Source organism: Castor canadensis, chromosome 16 (assembly GCF_047511655.1).
Source record: "Castor canadensis chromosome 16, mCasCan1.hap1v2, whole genome shotgun sequence".
Classification (NCBI taxonomy): Eukaryota; Metazoa; Chordata; class Mammalia; order Rodentia; family Castoridae; genus Castor; species Castor canadensis.
In genome coordinates, this window is record NC_133401.1 from 71,124,341 (window position 1) to 71,147,933 (window position 23,593).

A 23,593-nucleotide genomic window follows, 5' to 3' on the forward strand; every position below is an offset into this window, starting at 1 on the left:
TAAGTTGATTTCATGGATCTTCCTTTTAAAACAGCGTTAAGCCATTCATATCAGTAATATAGAGTCCCATGAGTCTAAGTTCAAACTCCCTCTGAACCTTTCCTTATCCTTCACTTATCATTAAAGAAAGTGTCCTACAGCATCAAAAAAGCAAGAAGAAATAATGATTCTAAATATGTACGACTCAATATCAAATCACCCAAATATATAAAGCAAGTATTAATAAACCTGAAGACAGAATCCAACACAATAATAGGTGTAGACTTTAGCACCTCACTTTCAGTAATGGACAGATCATCCAGACAAAAAAAAATCAATAAAAAATATTAGAGTTAAATACCACACTACAACAAACGAGCCTAACAGACATCTGCAGAAAATTCCCTCCAACAGATGCTGAATACACATTCTTTTGGTCAGGATATGGAATATTCTCCAGGATAGATCACACAACAGCCACAAAACAAGTCTCAACAAGTTTTTAAAAATTGAAATTACATCAAGTGTCTTTTCTGATGACAATGGAATAAAGCTAGATTAAATAACAAAAATCACTTTGGAAATATACAAATGTTAATCAACCATTGAATAACCAGTGGATCACAGAAGAAACCAAGAAGGAAAATTTGAAATGTCTTGAAACAAATGAAAATAGGGATACCACATATCAAAACCTGTGGGAAGCCAGGTGTGGTGGCTCACAGCTGTAATGCCAGGATGAGGCAAGAGGATTATTAGTTCGAGGCCAGCCCAGGCTACATAGAAAGACCCTGTCTCCAGTGAAAAGTAGAACAATCTTAAGTAAACAACCTATTGCTACATCTCAACAAGAACAAACTAAACTCAAAATTAGTAGAAGGAAAAAAATAATAAAGATTGATGTGTATTAAAAACTACTGAAAATGGGGAGTGGGAGGTAAAGGGGTAAGGGGGAGTAATGGAAGGAAGTGGACCAAAGTAAAGTATACCCACAGCAGGGATACATTGAGAAACCCCTTTGAACATCAACTTAAATATTAATAAAGAAAGATAGGACTGTAAAATAGGAGCAGTGTGAGTGTGGGGGTACTGGGGGGATGAATAAGGGAGATTAAGATGAGGGTATATGGTTGATGGACTTCATATACTTATATGAAATAGAACAAAGAAGCCTCTTGCAATTGCTTTAAGTGAGGCATGGAGAGGGTTGAGTGGGAGAGATGATGGGGTGATCTAACCAATGTACAATAGAAGTCTAACTGGAATTGTCACTACAAATCCCCCTGTATAATTAATATATCCTAATAAAATGTATAATGAAAAAGGAAATAATAAAGATTATATATATAGCAGAAATTAGTGAAATGGAGAGTTAAAAAACAATACAAAGGATCAACAAAATAAAGAGCTGGTTCTTTGCAAAGATAAAATTGACAAACCCTTAGCAAGAGTGAAAACACACAAGAGAAGATTCAAATAAATAAAATAAGGGATGGAAAGGGAGACATTACAACTGACACCACAGGAATACAAAAGATCATTGGAGCTTATTATAAACAATGAGACAAATATTAATCTAGAAGAAATAAATTCTGTGGCACATTCATTTCACCAATATTGAATAATGAAGAAATAGAAAACCTAAGCAGATCAATAACAAGGAACAAGATTGAATCAGTAATGAAATGCCTCTCATCAAAGAGAAGCCCATGACAGGATGACTTCACTGTTAAATAACACTAAATATTTAAAGAACTGATATCAATTATCCTTGCATTATTCCAGAACATAGAAGAGGAAAGAATTCTTCCAAATGCATTCTATTAGTTCAGCATTACCCTAATGCCAAAAAGAGACAGGCCAATATTCTTAATAATAGGATTTTAAATCTCAAAAAAAAAAAAAAATACCAGCAAACCAAATGAAACAGGGATGCAACGATAGTTCAATGTATGCAAATCAACTAATATCTCCAATATCAAAAGAAGGAAAAACAAAAAACAAGGTCATCTCAATTGATATAGAAAAAGCATTTGATAAATTCAACATCCCTTCATGATAAAAAGCTGAATAAATTAAGCATACAAAGAATAAAGACAATAAAAACCATTTATAATAAAAGCAGTAGCTGGCATCACACTGAGTGGGGAAAAGCTGAAAGCATTCACTCTAAGATCTGGTACAAGACAAGGATGTCCACTTTCACCAATTTTATTCAACACAGTGCTGTAAGTCCTAATGAGAGCAATTAGGTAAGGGAAAAAATAAGGGCATTCAAATAAAAAGTAAGAAGTCAAACTGTTACTTCCTGCTATGACATGATCCTATATATTTAAAACAAACAAATAAACAAAAGAACACTGTTAGAGCCAGGCACCTGTAATCCTAGGTTCCCAGGAAGCAGAGATCAGGGGGATCATGGTTCGAAGTCAACCAGGGCAAATAGTTTGCGAAACCCTACCTCAAAAAAACCCATCACAAAAAAAGGGGGCTGGTGAAGTTGCTCAAGGTGTACACCCTGAGTTCAAGCCCCAGAAATACAAAAAATCCACTATTAGAATTAATAAACATGTTCAGCAAAGACACAAAATACAAAATCAACATACAAAAATCAGGAGCATTGCTATATGGCAATAGTAAGCTAGCTGAAATAAAAATCAAGAAGAGAATCCCCTTTATAGTAGCTTCAATAAATACATAAACTTAATAATAAACTTAACCAAAGAGGTGAAAGATTTGTACATTAAAAATTATAGAACATTGATATTAGAAATTGAAGAGGACTCAAAAAAGTGGAAAGAAGTCTCATGTTCATGGATTGGAAGAATAAACATTGTTAAAATGTAATTCCTATCCACTCGTTGCAATCCCTTCCAAAATACCAATCACATTCTTCATGAAAGTAAAAAAAAATTCTAAAATTAATATTTAAAAACCTTAATAGCCAAAGCTACCTTAAGCAAAAAGAACAAAGAAGGAGGCACAGAACTACCAACCTTAACACGTTCTACAAAGCAATAGTAACCAAAGCAGCATGATATTGCCATAAATATAGACGCATAGACTAATGGAAGAAATAGAGACCCTAGAAATAAACCCACGTGGCTACAGTCAAGTGATTTTCAATAAAGCCACTAAGAACATGTATTACAGAAAGTGCAGTCTTTTTGACAAATGATTTTGGGAAAAGTGAATCTTCTCATACAGAAGAATGAAGTTAGACACCCCCCCACCAGCTACAAAGACCAACTTAAACTGGATTCTCAACTTAAATTTAAAATGTGAAACTACGAAACTGCTAGAAGAAAACATAGACGAGATGCTTTAGGACACTGTCATGAACAAGATCCCCAAAACACAGGAAACAAAAGCAAAGATAGACAAATGGGATTATATCAAACTAAAAAGCTTCTCAAAGAAGAGTTAACAATCAGTAGAGCACAGGCTCAAACTAAAGAATAGAAAAGAATATTTACAGTGTACGCATCTGTCAAAAGTTGATATTCAGAATATATAAGAGACTCTAAAAACTCAAAAGCTAAAAAAGAAAACAGTTACAAAAGGAACAATAAATCTGAATAGGCTTTTCTCAAAAGAAGACATATAAGTAACCAATACATACATGAAAAACTGTTCAACATCAGCCATCATCAGACAAAAGCAAATCAAAACCACAGGCTATATCACCTCACCCCAATAACAATGACTATGATCAAAAAGACTAAAGACAGCAAGCACTGGCAAGGATGTGAGAACACAGAATACTTGCACACTGCAGATGGGAATGTAAACTAGTGCAACTATTATAGAAAACAGTAAATTAAAAATGCAACTCCCACAAGGTCCACCAAGCCCAGGCATATCCCCCCCAAAAATTAAATCACTACATGAGTAACACATTTGGCCTCCCAAATTCATTGCAGCGGTATTCACAGTAGCAAAGAAATGGGGGGGAAAAATCTAAGCTTCTATCAACTGATGAATGGATGTGGTGCACATACACAATGGCACAGTCTTCAGCCATCAAAAGAATGAAATCCTGTCATTTAGGATGTAGATGGAACTGAAGATCATTCTGTTAAATGAAATAAGTCAGGCACAGAAAGACAACTATCACCTGCCCTCACTCATATGTGTAATCTAAAAAGTTGATCTCATGGAAGTTGATAGTGGAATGATGGTCAGAGTAGAGGCTGGGGAGAATTGGGGTGGAGGGATGAGGGAAGGTTGATAGGTGGGTACTAAGCTACAGTTAGATGGGCGTTCTGGTGTGTTATTACACAGTAGGGTGACTCTAGGTAAAAATAATGTACTGTATATTCCAAAAAGTGGAAGGATTTTGAAAGTTTTCTTCATAAAGTAAATGACACATACAGTTTAAACTGATTTAAAGATTACACAAAATATCAAACATTGCATGTCCTCAATAATAGGTACAAATTTAATGTCTTATCTTTTGGGGGGGTTTCAACTCAGGATGTCACGTCACGAGGCAGGCTCTCTACCATTATTTACTTTTTGGCAGTACTGGTGCTCAAACTCAGGGCCTTGTGCTTGTTAGACGGGAGCTCTATCACTTTAACCACACCCTCAGCCTTGTTTGCTTTAGTAATTTTTCAAATAGGGTTTTCCATTTAGCCAGGACCAGCCTAGACCATGATCTTATTTATCCCCCAAGTACCTGGGAGGACAGGTGTGCACACCATGCCCAACTGATTTGTTTAGATGTGCCTCATTAACATTTTGCCCCAGCTGGCCTCGAATCCTGGTCCTCCTGATAGCTGCCTCCTAAGTAGCCAAGATTACAGGCATGAGCTACCACTCTCAGGCCAACTTTAATGTTTTTAAGAATCAGTTTAAAAATAACTTTAAAACCAGGTAAGGTCTAAATCCTGTAATCAGAAGACTGAGACAAGATCAAGAGTTTGAGGCCAGCCTGAGTAGGCAAGTGAGATCTTGTCTCAAAAACAAAATATAAGTAAATATATAAATAAGTTTAGAAAATGTTTAAATGCATAGTTTGGGGTCAATTAAAATGCTCACTTGACTAAATTCTTTTTTAATTTAAAAAATCTTAAAGGATAAGCAGTATAATGTCTATTGACACATTCTCTTTTCTTACCACTGTAGCTCTCCAAACCCTAATTTTCAATGGAGGGGCAGAAGAAAATAAGCATAATTATGGATGAGGAAAACATCAAGTGCAGAAGAAGGATCAGAGGACAGAATTGAAAGAAGATGGCAGATGCTCTGGTTCAAGACCTTAAAAGCCAATGTGCTAAATGGCTATTTTCTTCATCTCTCAGCTCTCTGGTCTTTCTTCCTCTCCTTCTAAGCTTCCTCCACAAGTATCTCAGCCTCCAGTGGCAGTGTTCATCAACTCATGCTGTCACAAAGAAACCAAAATAACTAAGGATTCAGAAGAAACAAATTTGGTGACTTAGCCAGTTGGCAAGTGAATTACAAGACAGGCCAGTGAGAAAAATTGTTTCTGTAAGGTCAAAAAATGATAAAATTTTGAACATAAAATGGATTGTCCAACCTGGGATACTCTAAAACGTGAAAGATGGGCCAGGTGCAATGAATCATAGGAGACAGAGGAGGGAGGATGGTGATTTGAAGCCACACCCAGCAAAAAGTTACTGAGACCCTCATCTCAACAAAAAAGCTTGGCATGGGTAGAAAGATGCTGATCTCAGGCAATAACAGGAGATCCTATGTGAAAAGATAGCCTAAAGCAAAAAGGACTGGAGGCATGGCTCAAGTGGTAGAGCACTTGCCTAGCAAGCATGAGGCCATAAGCTTAAATCCCAGTTATACACACACACACACACACACACACACACACACACACACACACACACTGTGTGTGTTGTCCATGATTCCAGGAGTCAGCAGGTACGAGAACTATATACCTTCCAGGAATGTTTGACAGATCCCAAGCCAACATCAGACTCATGAAAATGGGGGCCATTCTTCCCCTGCCCCTAGGTTATAAACTTCTTGAAGCCAGTGTTCAGACAGGATATTACTAAGAAGTTGGCAATGGCCTTGAACCCATAACTCTCCTGACTCGGCCTTCCAACTGCTGGGATTACAAGTATAAGCCACCATACCCAGCCAGTACCCATGTTTGAATTCAAATACAAAAACTCACCCAGTTCTTGGCATATCATGGGCAATGAACAGATGTAGACATGAGGGCAGGTAAAGGACAAGTGTGGGTTATGTTTAAAGGGAGATCCAAGGGGGTAGTCACAGATGGAGACCCCATGAGAGATTGGGAGTCATAGGGGAAGTGTTGAAATGGGGGTGGGAGGACTAGGGGGATAGAGAAAGAAGAAACTTTATCCAAATTCTTGCATTACTGTGCATTGGATGACCCTGGGACCTCCACTGACCAAGTTTCCCCACTCTCCCCAGTGGTGCTGTCCCTGTGTATTCCCTGGCTATTGGTATGGGTTCCTTTAATTATAAGCTTGAAAGCTCTTGTTCTAGGGCGGGTCTTTGAGAGCTCTCCTGGGAGGTGCTGGTTTCATTCTTCCCTGCATTAAGTACCAGTGTGGGCAGTGGAAGACAGCTCTGTAACTCAGGTGAGAGGCAGATGCTCTGTGGAAAGTGGGACCTCATTGAGGAGTAGACTAAGATGAACAGATGCCGGCTCTGACGCCATCTTCCCTCTACCATCTCCTTGTCTGTGTCTTGGTTCTGTCTCCCCATCCTTTTTTAATTGACCAATTATGGGTTGTAGGATGATATTTTAATACCTGTGCACCATATGCAATGATTAGATTATGGGAAATGGCAAGTCCAGCACCTCATTCTTCATTTCTTAGACTTTCCCCTTGTGAGAGAAGACTGCTCATTTGAGCCACACTGTCAAAACTCAAGAGCTTCTAGGGAGCCCAGGGTGACATGGATATCCGTGGCCTGCCTGAGAGATTGATGGGAGCTAATGAAAGAGATCAGAGCTAGGGGAGCAGTGTTTTTCACCTAGTAAGGGCTAACAGAGGAAAAGAATGAAAAAAAATACTTTGATATGAAAATCTCCTCCACAAGGTAAGTCTGCTGAATTTGTTTTCCTGACCATAGGTGAGGGAGGGTCTATTTTCCTGTTCTCCCCACTTCTTTCTTTCTTGCAGATCCTATTACTGCTTGCTGGTTCATTTTCCCATTGCTATTTGTGTATCAGCATATCCTTTTCCTCCTACTGTCCACTTCTCTCCAGGTTTTGTTGATTTTTTTTCTTTTTTGTTGGGGGGTGGGGAGGGTTGACTCATTCTTCTTACTGTTATGTCTCTCCACATTCTTTCTTATAGTCTTCCTCCTTGACCTATTTCTCTTCTTGTCTTTCCTTAATGCCTTATTAACATTTTCCTTTCCTCTTTCTGTCTGCATTGGGGGCTCAACTATGGGCATCTAGGTTGAAAAAAATTGTCTACATCAAAATGAGTGGAAAGAGGTGAAAGAGAAGAGACAGGTAGATAGTGTTGACCAGGGACATGGAGTCATCATATCTTCAAAGAACATTGTAAAAATAAGGTGGCTTCTTTCACACTGTCATTTCAAGAAAGAAAAAAAAGAAGCCACTAACTAATCAGCTAACAGAGGGGGCTGAAGTCAGAAAGCAGGAAAAATGGCATGAGAAATGTTAGAATAATTTCTCAAGTTCATTTTATATAATAATATTATTACTCATCTAATACATACTATTATACAGGCACTGTTCCAGGATCCTGGGATTTCAACATGAGCAAAAATGGCTCCAGAGAACATAGGATCAAGTTAGGAAAACAGAAAGCAAACAAATCCACATGAATAAAATGTAGCATGCACTGATTTTGCTTGGGAAGGGAAGCATAAGGCAGGGAAAGGACTGAGGTGGGGAGAATCTAAATAGCATATTAATGGAAGGCTACCCTGAGAAGATGAGGAGAAGGTGGATGAAAACCCACAGCCTATCGGGGAAGAGCCTTTTGAAAGGAGGTAGCAGGGAGCATCAAGGCCCTGAGGTTGGCGATGAGACTGAAGGGAAGGGAATTCTGGGGACAACAGAAGGAAAGGAAAGATGGGTGATGATGGAGAGACTTTTGGTAAAAGTCTTGCTTTTACAGTGAAAACACTGATTTTTATGCATACAGAGTATCCATAAAAATCCAGTACCAGGTGGGAATTGACAGAATTGAAAGGGGTCAAGTGGCTATGTTTTGGAAGAAGGGTCAGCAAGAATTTCTGATAGTGGAATGTATATATGAGAAGAGAAAAGTAGGGAATAAACCAAGTGTGTTAACCAAGCAATTAGACCATCATTAACTGAAATGGGAAGAAGGGGAGAATGTGTATTGCTCCAAGGAAAGACAGAACTCTGCTTGTCCACTTTAGGTTGACAAGTCATTAGGCAGTCTGGGAAGGCATTGAACACAGCAGGGAAATAAGGATCTAATTTCAATGGAGCTGCCCAAGACAGGGAGAGAAATATTCTCCACAACTCACATTTTGCTGCAGAACCTTGCTGCAAGTTTCCATACAAACTCTTGTCAGAATCTACAGGAGTACCACGATAGAGGCGGCCTGACTATGTTCCTTCTACTGAGGTCACAGATGCATCTCCACAGGCTGAGGTCCACAGTGAGCAGTCATAGAACAGTCTTAGACCCAGGGCTCCAGATGCCTTTTCTTGTTTTCTATCTGTTATATTTTCTGTTTCCATAAAGAAAAGCCTTTTCTAAGGAGACTCACTTGTGTAAGTGTGCTGTCACTAGAACAAAGCAGAGACTCCTGCCTCTTCCCAGCAGATTAAAGATAGAAGGGGGACCTCAAAAATATTTGCTTCTTAGTTTTCTAGGCTCTGTGCAAATCACCATCTTTTATGTATGAAAAACACCTGCTAAAATTCATCAGAATCCAGTTTATTTATATAAAAATCAGAATTTGATCCTTTGAGGAAAAATGTATGCAGCATTTTGAACATGATTTTATAATGTACTGAGAAGAAGGGTTCCTTTATTGCTTCCATACTCTCTACCTAGTTTGGTACTAATACCATGTGATAGAAAAATATTTCAAAGATATCTTTACTTAGAATGTTACATAGAATGTACAGACACATACTTTGTGCATAACTGTAGATATTTTGTATATGTTATTATCATATATCTAACTTTTTATGTAAAATAAGCTGATATGCGTAAGGGTTTCAGGATGATTTTGTGAAAAATTGATTAGAAATTGTCCTATTTGTCCAGATAGAAAATATAAATTCTAATTTATAAGCATCAGTAAGTTTATAATCTTCATGCATTTCAGTCTTATTAAATAGTCATGGAGAACCTGCTAAACCATTTCTATAGATCTTAGAATATAGATAAAATTGAGATGCATGGCAATAGAAATATTTTTCATATGCATGTGAATTTCCGCTTTGCCTTTTTTGTCTATTTTAACTTTTTTTTGAGGTGGGGTCTTGCTAGATAACCCAGGCAGGCCTTGAACTCATGGTCTTCCTGAATGTTGGGGTTACAGGCATGCACTACTATGCTTGGCTTACCTGGACATTTTTACTCAATACTATTTCCTGCTTTGGTTTCTATACATTAAGGATGTCACAGGACTGGGGATTTGGCTCATAGTGGTACAGAGCCTACCTAGTAAATCTCTCTTCTCTCTCTCTCTCTCTCTCTCTCTCTCTCTCTCTCTCTCTCTATCTCTCATCTCTCTTTCTCCCCTCCCTCCTTAAAAAAAAAGAAAAGAAAAGAAGGTCACAGAGGGTTGGGGGTGTAGCTCAGTGACAGATATCTTGCCTAGCATGCATGAGGCTCTGGGTTCAATCCTTACCACTGCCAAAAAAGAAAGAAAGAAAGTCACAGAGAAATAAACATATGTTAACTACAGTAATAACTTAAGATAAATTTAGGCTACACATGGTTAGGGCAAAAAGTTTCTATGATTCTCCAGATCCTCTATAGATTTATTATTCTATATTCTTGCACAAAGGAAATTGCTAAAGAAGAAAGTTTGTCATTTGTGCTGGGAAAAATTATAATGTATTGTGAAACTACATTTGTATTTTTAAATATTTAGAAAGATTACAAATAACTGGAGAAGAGGTAATTTGAGATACTAATATGATGGAATTACCCAGGTAGTTCTAAATCCCCTCTGAAAATTATAATCCGAATTGATTTGGGAAGAAGCTACCCTGGAACAATGAATGATTAATGAATACATGTTGGTATATTAAAGAGATAGCAATTTAAAAAATCAGGATTAGAGACTACTATCTGAAAGGATGTGGTCAGTTAAGGGGGTCCTCACTGATCCCGATTCCCTGGTATGCATGACCTTGTGCCGTCTCCTCCCCTTAAATGTGGCCTGGATTTAGTGACTTGGGTCTACAGATTAGAAAGCAGCAGATCTTCGACATTAGCTTAAGAATGTTGCCTTCTGTCTAGAGTACTTTGGCTGCCATCCTCACGTGGATCACCTGCTCTGGGAGAAGTCAGCTTTCATCCTGCAAGGTGTCCTGTGAGGACAGAACAAAGCCATGCCATGATTACATGACAAATATTTGAGTGGAGCCTCTTCTTGTCATGCCTCCAAAGGCCTGCTTCTGACCAACAGCTCGACAGGAGCTCATGACAGACCTTATACTAGAGGCCCCCGACTAAGCTACATCTGGACCCCTAGCACACAGAAACTGTGAGATAATACATGCTTGTTATTGTTTTATTTAAGTTCCTTTGTTTTAGCTATTTGTTACACAACAAATCTGTAACTAATACAAAACCGAAGAAAAATATTGCAGTGCTGAGCTACTTGAAGAACCACAGAAATAGTGATAGAGCAGACAAGAGATAAAAAAGCAAGTGAAACTGGAAGTAGGCTGATGAGTAATAGGGCTGGAAAGGCCTTCTAAAAATTCCGCAGTGCCTTTGAGGGTGAAGACAAGCTTCAGGTGGGTGAGAGTATGAGGCCAATGATAAAACAGTTGTAGTCTGGCTAGGGGTGTAACTCAGAAATATAGTATCTGCCTAGCCTATGCAATACCCAGCACCACAAGAGAGGAAAGAAGCAAGGAAGGGTAGAAGAGATGTTTAGAACAAATTCTTGACCAAAGATCAAAGGAAATTCCTCTTCAGTGACAGACTACAAATAAATTAATTAGAAATCCAATGAGACAGTGAACAAATGGTTCAAAAATCCAGGTGGAAGACATCAGGTAGATGGATTTATATAGAATGCTCTTTGATTTCTACTAAAGATAATTTAGTAAGTCAATATTACTTACACTGATTTTCCAGCCACTTCTATTGAGGCCCTGATCATGAGATTATTTTTAACATCTCAGCATATCAGAGTTGAGTCACTATTGTTAAAAGTTCTAGACACCAAGTCTTTACTTCTCTCCATTGATCCTGTGACTCTTCTTCACCCCCAGTTGACTGACAATCACAGTATCTAATTATATCTCATCCTCTCATGTGGGACAGTACACTTTACACTTAGTGGTGGAGCACTTGCCTTCATCTATAAGTATATAAATACATGTGTGTGTGTGTGTGTGTGTGTGTGAATGCAACTGAGTGGTTATCATGATAAAACTCTTAGAACATGAAGACACACTGACTAAAGAGCAATTCAGGCATCATACCCTTTGCTTTTGAGAACACGTATAAATTAACACTTGGGAATGGAATTGTCCAAGCCCTGTTATAGACAGTCCTTGTGATATCAGACAAAAGACAGTGTTGTGGTAAAGCCAAGACTGCCTGCCACAGGAGATTGTCCAAAGGTTCTACAAAACATAAAACTCCATTTCTGTATTTCTTAGTAATGATACAAACCAATACAGATATGTAGTCCTGTGTCCACTTCCATGACCTAAGAGGACTCCTGTTTCTGTGTCATGAAACACAAATCTATGTCTTTTGATGTCCAAATCTTACATTATTGAGGTCTTATGAGTTACAAACAAATTAGCTGACTAAATATATAGAATGCAGAATTCAACAAAGAAATATCAGTCAGTGGAAGAAACTCAGTGGTAGGGTACTTGTCTAGCATGCATGGATTGAGCTCTCAGCACAACAACAAAAAAAGAGAATAAAATGTAGTCAATCCTATAAAATTGTATCCGTGTTTTCAGGTGACCAGGAACAACAACTGAACCATGGAGATATGGTTGAACCAATCATCCACAGATGACTTTATCCTCTTGGGAATCTTCTCCCACAATTCAACTGATACTGTTCTTTTCTCTGTGGTCATGATAGTCTTCACAGTGGCCCTTTGTGGGAATGTTCTCCTCATCTTCCTCATCTACCTTGATCCACGACTTCATACTCCCATGTACTTCTTCCTCAATCAGCTCTCTCTCATGGACCTCATGTTGGTCTGTACTAATGTGCCAAAGATGGCAGTCAACTTTCTGTCTGGCAGCAAGTCCATCTCCTTTGTGGGATGTGGTACACAAATTGGCCTCTTTGTCTGTCTCGTGGGATCTGAGGGGCTTTTGCTGGGACTCATGGCTTATGACCGCTATGTGGCCATTAGCCATCCACTTCATTATCCCATCCTCATGAATCAGAAGGTCTGTCTCCAGATCGTTGGGAGCTCCTGGGCCTTTGGGGTAATAGATGGATTGGTCCAGATGGTGGTGGTAATGACCTTCCCTTACTGTGGCTTAAGGGTGGTGAACCACTTCTTCTGTGAGTTGCTGTCTTTGTTGAAGCTGGTCTGTATAGACACATCTGTGTTTGAGAAGGTGGTATTTGTTTGCTGTGTCTTCATGCTGCTCTTTCCCTTCTCCATCATCATTGCCTCCTATGCTCGCATACTGGGTGCTGTGCTTCATCTGCGTTCTACTCAGTCCCGGAAAAAGGCTCTGGCCACCTGCTCCTCCCACCTGACAGCTGTCTCCCTCTTCTATGGGACAGCCATGTTCACCTACCTGAGGCCTCAGCAATACCGGACCCCTAGTCATGACAAGGTAGTCTCTGTCTTCTACACGGTCCTTACTCCTATGATCAACCCCCTCATTTATAGCTTGAGGAACCAGGAGGTGATGGGGGCACTGAGAAAAGGGTTGGACCATTGCAGGATTGGCAGTCAGCACTGAACACAGAGTGCCTGAGTCTGTCTCATCCTCCTGTGTGATGTCAAGTAAATAATTCACTCTCTGTGATACTTGGTTTAATCGTGAATAAGGAAAATCATGATACCTGCTGGCTTAGAAAGGTAGGCTGTCATCAAATTTGCGATCCTTCTGCTTAAACCTCCTGAGTGCTGGTATTGAAGGTGTACACCACCATAATCAAGTGCTGGAGACTCACACCTGTAATTCTAGCTACTTGGAAGCCTGAAATTGGAAGGATCATTTTTGGAGAACAGCCCAGGCAAATATTTCACAAGACCCTATCTCCAAAATAACCAGAGTGAAATGTATCAAAGGTGTGGTTCAAGTGCTAGAGCACCTTCTTTGTAAGAGCAAAACTGAGTTCAAATCCCAGTCCCACTGAAAAAAAAAAAAAGGTGTATACTACCACACCTGACAAGGTCTATTTAAGTCCTGCATCAGTATCTCCCTGTCTCTGGTGAATCAGTGGCTTCTCCCATCAGTATTTTATGGACTGATTGTTTTGTCAAATGCATTAAAGAGGAATGAAGGATCTTGTAAATTCAAGCCCTTTATGAAATAGAGTCTTGTGATCATTATCACTTATTATTTAAAATCAGAAATTCTTTTATTAGCAGAGGAGCCCCTGAGCTGAACTTCCTAACTCTTCTTATTAATGTTTATCATTTATTTAGATTGCACTGGGCTCCAAGCACCATACTATGCAGTTTATTTGTTTATGGAGATATCACTTGCCTCCCATTAGTGTCTTAAGTAAAAAGCTTCCAGATGACAGAAAATAAGCCTGTATAATTCTGTTCTGGAGTATTCCCACCCTCATATGAAACTGAGAATTTTATAAAAACTACTTCTAAGAATAAAAATGCAACATCTTTGGTATTCAGGAAGAACAGGGTAAAGACTTATTTGTCTATTCAGTGTCCGGCAGGTAGGAAATACATATGAGTGCTGTATACATACAATTCTCTAGCAAAATTTGCCACCGTATCCAACAGCTGATGAATGGATAAAGAAAATAAGATAGACCATGGAATATTACTCAGCCATAAAGAAAAATGAAATTATGTTGTTTGCGGGAAAATGGGTGTAACTGGAGATCATAACGCTGAGCAAGGTTAGCCAAGGTCAAAAAGCTAAATATTGAATGTTCTTTCTCATTTGTGGAACTTAGACCCAAAATGATGGTTATGGTGATGATGATGATAATGGGACATGAACATATATGGGGAACTGTCTGGGGGGGTATCAGTCAGAGGGGAGAGGGAGAAAGGAAAGGATAGGAGTGAAGAAGATGGATGTACTATATATATATATGGAGAGAGAGAGAGAGAGCAAACTCATCAAACACTCGTTGAAAGGGGGAAGGATGGAGAGGGGGAATGGGAAGATAATGGAGGGGGTGAACTTGTAGAAGGTACACTATACACATGTACAGAATTATCACAGTGAAATTCCCTCATATTATTAATGTATGGTCATTCAAATATAAAATGGACAATTTTAAATACCACCCTGTATCACTTCAGGGTTTTTTTTTTCTTTTTGTTTTTATTTGCTTGTTTGCTTACTTGATTGACTGACAGTGATTTGCTCTTTTAAGATGTTGCCCAGGTTGGCCTCCAACTTCTAGACAGTTATCCTCTTGCCTCAGCCTCAGAGCAGCTGGGACTGTAGGTTCAATCCACTCCCCGGCCCCCACCCTAAGCTCACATCAGTTTCCGTAACAAGAACATTGGAGCTGAGGGTGCAGCTCCATGCTGGAGCACTTGCTTAGCATGTGCGAGGCCCTGGTTTGATCCACAGCACCACAAAAAGAAAACTATTTTTGGTCAACTATTTCCCTTTGAGATTAAGACTGGGGCACACTGACAAAATTTGATATGTTATTTGAAATGTTATTTCCAAACATTTCTATCCAAACTGCTTACATGATCTGTATCCATCCTGCTAGTCCATTGTGCATATTTACAATAAAACTATCTTTTCTTGGGGTGAAAACACTCATCTCTGTTGAAAATAGACAGAAAGAGATTCTGGAAATTAGGCAAAGTCACAGGAAGGTGTTTGCTCAGTTTCAGGCTTTGAGGATCATGGATAGCACTGGCCCTAATAAGCACAATTTCCTTTGAGGCAGGGTCTCACTTTGTAGGCCAGGCTGGCCTTGAACTCATGATCCTCCTGTTTCAGCCTCCCCAGTGCTGAATAAATAGAAATGTTAAAGGGAGAGTAGCTGAATGGTACATTTCCTGCTTAGCAAGCACCAGACACTGAGTTCCATCCCCAGCTCAACTCTCACCGCAAACATTCAGTAAAACATCATTATTTACATTTTACAAAGGAGGAAACTCCAGCTCAACTAAATCCCTTCCCACCCTCCCCAGTTTTCCTCTCCCCCTCCCATGTGACAGCAGCTAAGTAGAGAACCGTGATGCTTTCTTCCCTGGGAAGTTTATGTGCACATTGAAATGAGGGGGTTCCCAAGGATTTGTAAAACTAGAAGCAACTTTCCTTAAGCAAAAACTGACACATTTTTCATTGTATGGATTATAATAATTTGTTTTACTGCTATCACTTAGGTAATGCTGAATTTACCAAATTCATTTTAAGATATATATAGATATATGTCTTATATTGTTATCTTACATTGTTGTGGGAATCTCAAGCTTAGACACGGGACACTGAGGCAGATTAGTAGGATGCAATGCTTTATTGTGTCAGCACAGACCCAAAAGACTCATGTCCAAAGGCTGAGCCACGAGAACAAAGTAGTCTCACCTTATATACCCTTGCAAGCAGATTACAGAAGCAAAAAACAAAGCTCAACTCACATATGGCTGCATGTGACTTTATTGGCTATTTCATTTCCCCAGGGCTATGTGACCTTCTACATGTTTCAATTCTTTAGATTTTATCTCTGCTTTGCCATCTCTTCCTCCTGCCTCGTTATCAGAACACAGCCTGTTTCCCTTATGGCCCTCCACCCTGCTACATCATTCCTCCCTTTGATGCTCTGACCCTCCTAGGGTCAAAGAGCATCATCTTGATCTAGGGGGTTTGTATTTTTATAGCAACATTACATGCACGGCAATTATATATCTATATATATACATATACGGTGGCCTTCATAATGGTCTGATAGACTTCAATACCATGGGGATCAGGCAGGGTAACATCAAATACACTCCCAAGATAAGACCCATTGCCCCACTTTTTATGACAAATGTAGCCTGCATTGTTTTGTTTTGTTTTTTTTCTCTGTGACTTTTAGTATCATTTACCAGTAACTCATTAACCTGGGAGTATATGAGCTGATGTAACAAAGCTGACTTGTGGGTGGGTGCATGAGACAAAGTATGGCTGTGTGGAGGTCCCAAGGATGGCTCTCTGACAACATTTAGTGCATGGGAAAAACTTTCTAAAGGCCAACCCAAAAGAGTTCAAGTGTGTAGAGGAGAGCAGGGTGTGTCCCATGTTTGACCTTCCTCCGTGTGTAGACAGGTCAGCTTTTGGAGTAACTAAAAAGGGACTGCTGTCCTGTTGCCCATGGTCCCCTGTTGTCTCCTGGGAAGTGGAGTCCTGCCGAGGAAGGGCACAGATGTTTTGGAGGGTGATCTTGGATGGTGAGGCTAAGTCAGGAACACATCCCCACTCGGGAGAGGCTGGCTTTTCTCGGATGTGGTGGATCCAGGGAGCAATTATTGTAACTTTAACTGTAGTAGGGATAGACAAGACAACAACAAAAGGGCCCCTCTAATGGGGTTTTAATGGTTGGACATTTTATTCTTTTACCCAGACCGTATCTTTTGGGTTTTTTTAACTGAGTAGAATTACCATGGCAACAATATATTATCAGTATATATGTCCAAGAAAACTCTTTGTTTAAAAAAGTTAAAACTACCATCTTTAAGTATCAAAGGACATATTTAGAGCCAGTAAAAATACTCACTTTGCCTTTAAATAGAGGACCCTGTCTAAAAATATGATTTTGTGTCTAGAAGGGCTTTAATGCCTTGTCTCCAAACTGTTTGTCCCTGAGCAGTCTCCTTCGAAGATCTGTCTCCCATCCAAGTACTAACCAGGCCCGACCCTGCTTAGCTTATGAGATCAGGTGCATTCAGGGTGGTATGGCCATAGACTGAAGATCTTTCCTGATTGGTCATTTTCTTATTTTTATCATGAGGATTTGTTTTTTCCTGGATTTTGTTTGTTTGGTTTTGAGCCCATGTCGGGGGGAAATAACAAGCAGATCAGGTGGGAGTCAGTACCAACTAGACATTTTTGGCTAAATTTAAGCAACAAAGAGGCTTGAAGGAGTGGCTCTTAGGCAGTGGGCTTCTAGAAAAGGACAATACGTAACAAAATCCAATAAAAGCAGATGTCTAAAAACCTAACTTGGTTAACACATAAGCACTTATTAGAGTCATTTTTTATGGACTTGATTGTAAATGCCCCAGAAGGATCAGAACTACAGTGACAAAAACTTAAAAGAGCCATGGTTAAAATTTTGATGTCCAATTTAGCAACTAAAGAACAGTGTATCAGTACCATTAACTTTTTGTTACTGTGTTTATCTAAATTTTGTATTTTAGGAGGCTTGATATACCTGAAAAACATAAATGTTTAATGTAAGGAACCAGTAACTATATCACAGCTCTATGAGGTTTTATGTACATTTTAATTTAGTTGTTGTTTTTGAAGTAAAACCTTAGATTTTTACATCAGTTGGTAGGGGAGCAAACAGTTTTAGTAAATCCAAATAGCCCAGTCACAGACACATATAGGGTACCAACTGTACCTTAGACTCACCCAAGAGAACAGTTGTTTAACCATGAGGTCATCTAGAAAATTTTATAGAACCTGTTAGAAAATAAGAAGCATGGAAGAGGCAGAGAAACAGCTCAAACACCAGCACAGGCTTTATTGTTCAGGCAGGAACCCTGTGGAGGGAGATCTCAGCAAGACAGCAAGAGCCCACTGCCAAACACAGGCTTGGGCTAGTGGAAAAGTACCAGGAAGGTCACTAAGGGATACTGTTGCTGGGCAACCAAGAAAGATAAGTTGTAGTTAGTTCACTGTCTGCTCAACTGTTCTTGGCATTCATCCAGGGAGATAAAGGTTAACAACTGTCCCTTTGTCAGTCTTTGGGGTTAGGTGGGGAGTTCTAGTAAGCCATCTGTAAGGGGGAAATGGGATCTGGTCCTAACATAGCTGACCTCACTGTTAACCATAACATAAACCAACTCTTAAATGAACATGACTCAGTTACCTTAGTAGTTAAAACCCTGACAAAGATCACCAGAGAACACAGGAAAATATGTATGGGGATTAAAGGTGGAGTTTGGAAACCTAATGGCCAAGAATCATGGCTCAAATGTTGATAAGGGATCACATCCCACAGTGTTGACATTAACAGATTATGGCTCATGACATACAGCAGGATCCCACCAACCTGTAGTCAATGGAGGCCCCTTAAAAAAACAGGCCCAATCTGGTCATCCCAGGCCAAAAATTCCCTCCACCTGACATGTGGAAGGAGTAGAACTAACATCTCCACTCTGTAGACTCCATTAAAAACTGGAGGTCTTGACCTCCAGTGTAGTACTTTTTTTTTGAGAATTTTTTTTTTCTTATCTGGAGGGTGTACTTTGGCTTTGCTTTTTTTTTACTTTGCTTTACATAAGTAAATTTGTCTCAACCCTCATATCAGTGTAGCAGTACTCCCTGTGTTCAGCTGCCTCTTGCCTCTCTGTATTTTAATAAACTCTTGTTGTCTTGACAAATTTGTGGATTAACCTGTAGTCCCAAAAATTTTTGACAGTTATCTTGACAAAAAAACCCATTTTTAAAACAGTTGTAAATGTTAAAAAAATATAACATTTTTAAGATAGTCTTGTTGTTTTAGTTTAACATCAGTACATTAAATTTTGACCTTACAAAACCTTTAATATAACTGGATTTTAGTGAACTTAATCACTTACACAGGCATTTATAAGCTCCATCTTTTTATGACAACTTACTCTGTACCTTCATGACAACTTATTTTGCATCCTCTGGGGAAGCTTATCTTTATCCTTTTTTTACTTAAAAGTATTTTTTAACCTGTTATTTTTAAAAGCCATATCCTTAATATCTTATATATATACACATATATTTGTTACTTGTTGAAAATAACTTATAAAACCTGTTAACTTAGAGTCTTATATTTGTATGAAAAAAAAAGAAAGAAAGCAACCTTAAAATTATTTTTTGTACAAAAACAATTTATAGAAAGTCCAATTTTTTTTTCTTTGTTCATTTATTCATATGAGCATACATTGTTTGGGCCGTTTCTCCCCCAAAAAGCCCAATTGTTAATAGACCTACATATTATAAGAGAGAACTAAATCCCAGATTCTATTTATGACAGAATGAAACAGGCTAAGGTCATTTTTAACTACCCAAATTTTAAGATTTCTGCTGCAAGCTGTGGCCCCCACCCCTCTTTTTCTTTTCTCCTCTGGTCTAAGCCAGATTATTAATCCCTGAATGCCTGTATCCGAGGGAGAAATGATTGAAATAAGTTTGAAAACCTGTTTTCTTAAAAGTAGCAGTAGAACAAAGTAATAATTTTTTACATTTACTTTATAATAAGAACCAGCTTCAAGATGTTTACATATTTATATGTAAAAAGCTTAAACCATTTGTAATAGAGATCTTTAAAACAAACACCCTGTTTTTTTAACCTTGAATATCACATTAAACTTATAATAGTAGTTTAAGAACCATTTTGAAGATGCTTACACACACACACATGCATGCACACATAAAAGTTTTACAAATTAAGTATGCCAGGAAAAAAATGTCAACTTAAGCATGCATAGGATGGGCTAGAATTCTACGAGCAAATTAAATTTTGTTAAACAAATTCACACACACAATTAGAGTCCACTCTTAAAAAAAAAGAAAAAACTTTTAAACTACATCCAGAGGGCTATCCAGTGGAATGGTGGATGATGCATCTGTTCTCTTATGAGTCTCCCTCTTTGGAACTGAATTTTTTGTTATCCATCCCTGAACCTCAGTTGTGGCTATTTCTCAGGAAAAGCTCAATCCCTCTAAATCTCCGATGTGTCTCACACAATTTTTCCCTGCTCCCTGAACCTAAGAGACATGGTTTCACCCCAACAGATGGTTACTAGCAGTCTCTGGGAGGTGATCAGTCTTCCCTTCTGTCTCCTGAGGCAAGCCTGAATTCTAACCCAGGTTCTTACCAGTCTGACCAACGGTGCTCCCCTCGCTGGTTCCTGTGCCTCACCAGGTTCTGTTGTGCATCAGAGGCCTTCATCCTGACTCACCATAAGGTTGAGTCCCCCTCCGGGTTAAGCTGTCCATTGGCATCTGGTAGGATCTTCTCCTGGTGGTCCAGGTGCACCCCAGTGACAAGGGAGGTAACAAACCACCATTTCTACAATCCCAGATGAGCCCCCAAGAAATGTTGTGGGAATCTCAAGCTGCCTACACTAAGGCAGTTTAGCAGGAAGCAATGTTTTATTGTGCTGGCACAGACTCAGTGGACTCGTATCCAAAGGCTGAGCCCCGAGAACAAAGTGGTCTCACCTTATATACCCTTGCAAGCAGATTACAGAAGCAAAAAACAAAGCTCAACCCACCTGTGGCTGCATGTGACTTTATTGGCTATGTGAACTTCTTCATGTTTCAATTCTTTAAGTTTTATCTCTCTGCTTTGCCATCCCTTCCCCTTGCCTCATTATCAGAATGCAGCCTGTCTGTTTGTCTTTGGTCCTCCTCCTTGCTACAATATCTTATATATCTTTACCTATAGCTATATCCTCTGATTATCTTCCTCATTCTTATCCCATCCTTTTCCCCAGTCCAAATTTTAAGTTGGTTCAAAGTCTCCTCTTCCAGGGATCAAACCCTGGTAAAACCCATACACGTGCATGTCTCCCTAGGATTTTTCACCCTTCAACCCAAATTTATCTTGAGTGTTTCAACCAGAACCATTCACCTGTAAAGTACCAAACTCTAGACTTAATTCAACCCCCCTTGCAAGGGGACAGGAATTTGCAGCACAGTCACTCAAAGAAAATTTCCTATTATCTAGAATCATAGCTGTAGTCTCAGATACTCAGAAGGCTGAGGCAAGAGAGTTGCTTGATTTTAAGGGTTTGCAAGACCCCCCATAACAAAAAAATAAAGTAAAATATTTTAAAAATTGAAAATCAAAGAATTGAAGTTTTAGTGACCCTTTCCTTAATCAGTTCAGTGATGTGGGCATTCCTATTTTGCTTCCTTCTTTTTGCTTCCTTCTTTCTGTCCTTAATTCATTTCCTAGACAAAGACCAGGATTGTTTTTTTCTTCCAATGCTGGATATCAAACCCAGGGCTTGGTGCATTAGAAACGAACTGTACCACTGAGCCACACCCCCAACTCAAGGCCAGGGTTTCAATCAACAAATATCTACTGATTACCTAGCAGGGCTGGCAGAGTGGCTCAAGTGGTAGAGCCCTGCCTAGCAATCATGAAGCCATGAGGCCCTAAGTCCAAACCCAGTACCTCAAAAAAAAAAATGCAATGGCTGATCACCTATTACCACCATATAGGTGGTAAGTTCCAAATCACAAGAGACTTTTATGTATACTTGAAATTTTTATACAATAAATGGTTTTAAATGCTCACCAGTCACTGGATTTTGCCAACTGCTTTACTAAATCTCTCCCACTAAGTTACCAATTCAGCTCATTGGGGAATATTTATGCATACACAGAAATCAAGTGAGTTTTTTTTAAGAAATATATAAGTTGCTTTACACCTGCAGTTGCAAAGACTATACATGTGTTTGTTGTAACTTAGTAAAGATAAGCTGAAAACTCCACAATATCAAGGATCATATCTGTCATTTTCACTTTGTATTCAGAGCCCAGGAAAATATTTGCCTTTGGGAAGAGTTCAGGGGATCAGATTTTCAGCCTTGCCTACCCAGGAAAACAAAACAGCCACAGGAGGGCAGCAGAGAGCCAGGAGTTCAACCAGACCAGACAAAAAGGTGCAAGTGCAGGTTTGAGATTGTTTTGGGTGTGTTTAGGTTTGTTTCTGTTTTTGTTTTAAGAGGTAAGCTTCCATGCAAGAAATGGGGTTGTTGGCTTAGTTTTGGTTTGTTTTTCTGACAATATTAAAATGTGATATTGTGTTATGCATGAAATAGCCAAGGACATTTTCATAGCGTTCTGAGTTGAGCCTTGAAAATAGATCCAGTGCTGGATGGAGCAGAGAGGAGAACACAGTCCAGACTACTCTTTCTTTCCTGTCACTTCCCTTGACAAGTTTCACAGTCTCTCTGTTAGCCAGTGTCCTCGTCTGTAAAATGAAGATAATAACAGTTTCACAACTAGGGTGCAGCCCATTGGTAGAGCCCTTGCTTGGGCATGCCCAAGGTCCTGAGTTCAGTCTCTGATACAGAAAAAGAAAATTAGTACATATTTCAGAAGGTGATGACATTAAAATGAGCAAAGTCTATAAAGGTAAGCACCGGTCTATCACATAGACGTGTGTTACTTGGCTTTTTTCATTTCAGGTTTTTATTTGGGGAGGGTTGTTTTTTATTTGTTTGTTTTTTGCTCCTGGGGATAAAACGCAGGGCCTCTCACATGCTAAGCAATGCTCTACCATTGACCTACACTGCCAACCCTGTTTATTGTTATTAATTCAGATGCTCAGCTTCTCATGGGCTTATGTCCTGATAACTCATCATAAATTGAAAATATATTAAGTAAAAAATGTGTTCAAGCCAGGTGTGGTGGCAAATGTACATAATCCCAGTGCTTGGTAGGCAGAGACAGAGGATCTCTATTTCCAGGCCAGCCTACTTAATGAGACTGTGTTTAAATAAATAAAAAATGTCTTCGGATAGAAAAAACAATCCTAACATTCATTTGTAAGTGCAAAAGATCTCAAATAGCCAAGCCAATACTGAACAAAAAAGAGCAGTACTGGAGGTATCACGATACCTGACTTCAAACTATACTACAGAACCATAGCAATAAAATCTGCATGGTACTGGCACAAAAACTGACATGAAGACCAGTGGAACAGAACAGACATCCCAGATATGAATCCACACAGCTCATCATCTGATTTTTGACAATGGAGCCCAAAACATGTTGGAGAAAAAACAGCTTTATCAACAAATGACACTGGGGAAACTGGATATCCGTGTGTAGAAAACTAAAACTAGATCCCAGTCTCTCATCTTGTACTAACATCAATTCAAAGTGTATCAAAGATCTTAATATAAGACCTGAAACTTGGAAACTACTACCACAAGAAAGAATAGGGACAACACTGGAACATGCCGCCATAGGCAATAACTTCCTGAACAGAACTCCCATAGCTCAGCAATCAGAAGAAAGGATTGACAGATGAGTCTACGTGAAACCAAAAAGATTCTGCACAGCAGAGGAAACAGCCACCACTGAAGA

General features: G+C 39.1%; 1 protein-coding gene and 1 long non-coding RNA gene across 2 annotated transcripts in view; one reads left to right on the forward strand and one right to left on the reverse strand.

Annotated features, from left to right (window-relative positions):
- Positions 1–23,593, reverse strand: part of LOC141417974 (uncharacterized) — a 253,122-nt gene that overhangs the window by 71,757 nt on the left and 157,772 nt on the right. The window lies entirely within an intron of this gene.
- On the forward strand, positions 12,121–13,096 carry LOC109679408 (olfactory receptor 2V2). The gene has a single exon (XM_020154627.2). The coding sequence runs from the start codon at positions 12,149–12,151 to the stop codon at positions 13,094–13,096; it is 948 nt and encodes a 315-aa protein (XP_020010216.2). The 5' UTR covers positions 12,121–12,148.

Bases quoted from the DNA above. Each gene is read 5' to 3' on its own strand.
- LOC109679408 (XM_020154627.2), top strand. From the start codon at position 12,149: ATGGAGATATGGTTGAACCAATCATCCACAGATGACTTTATCCTCTTG.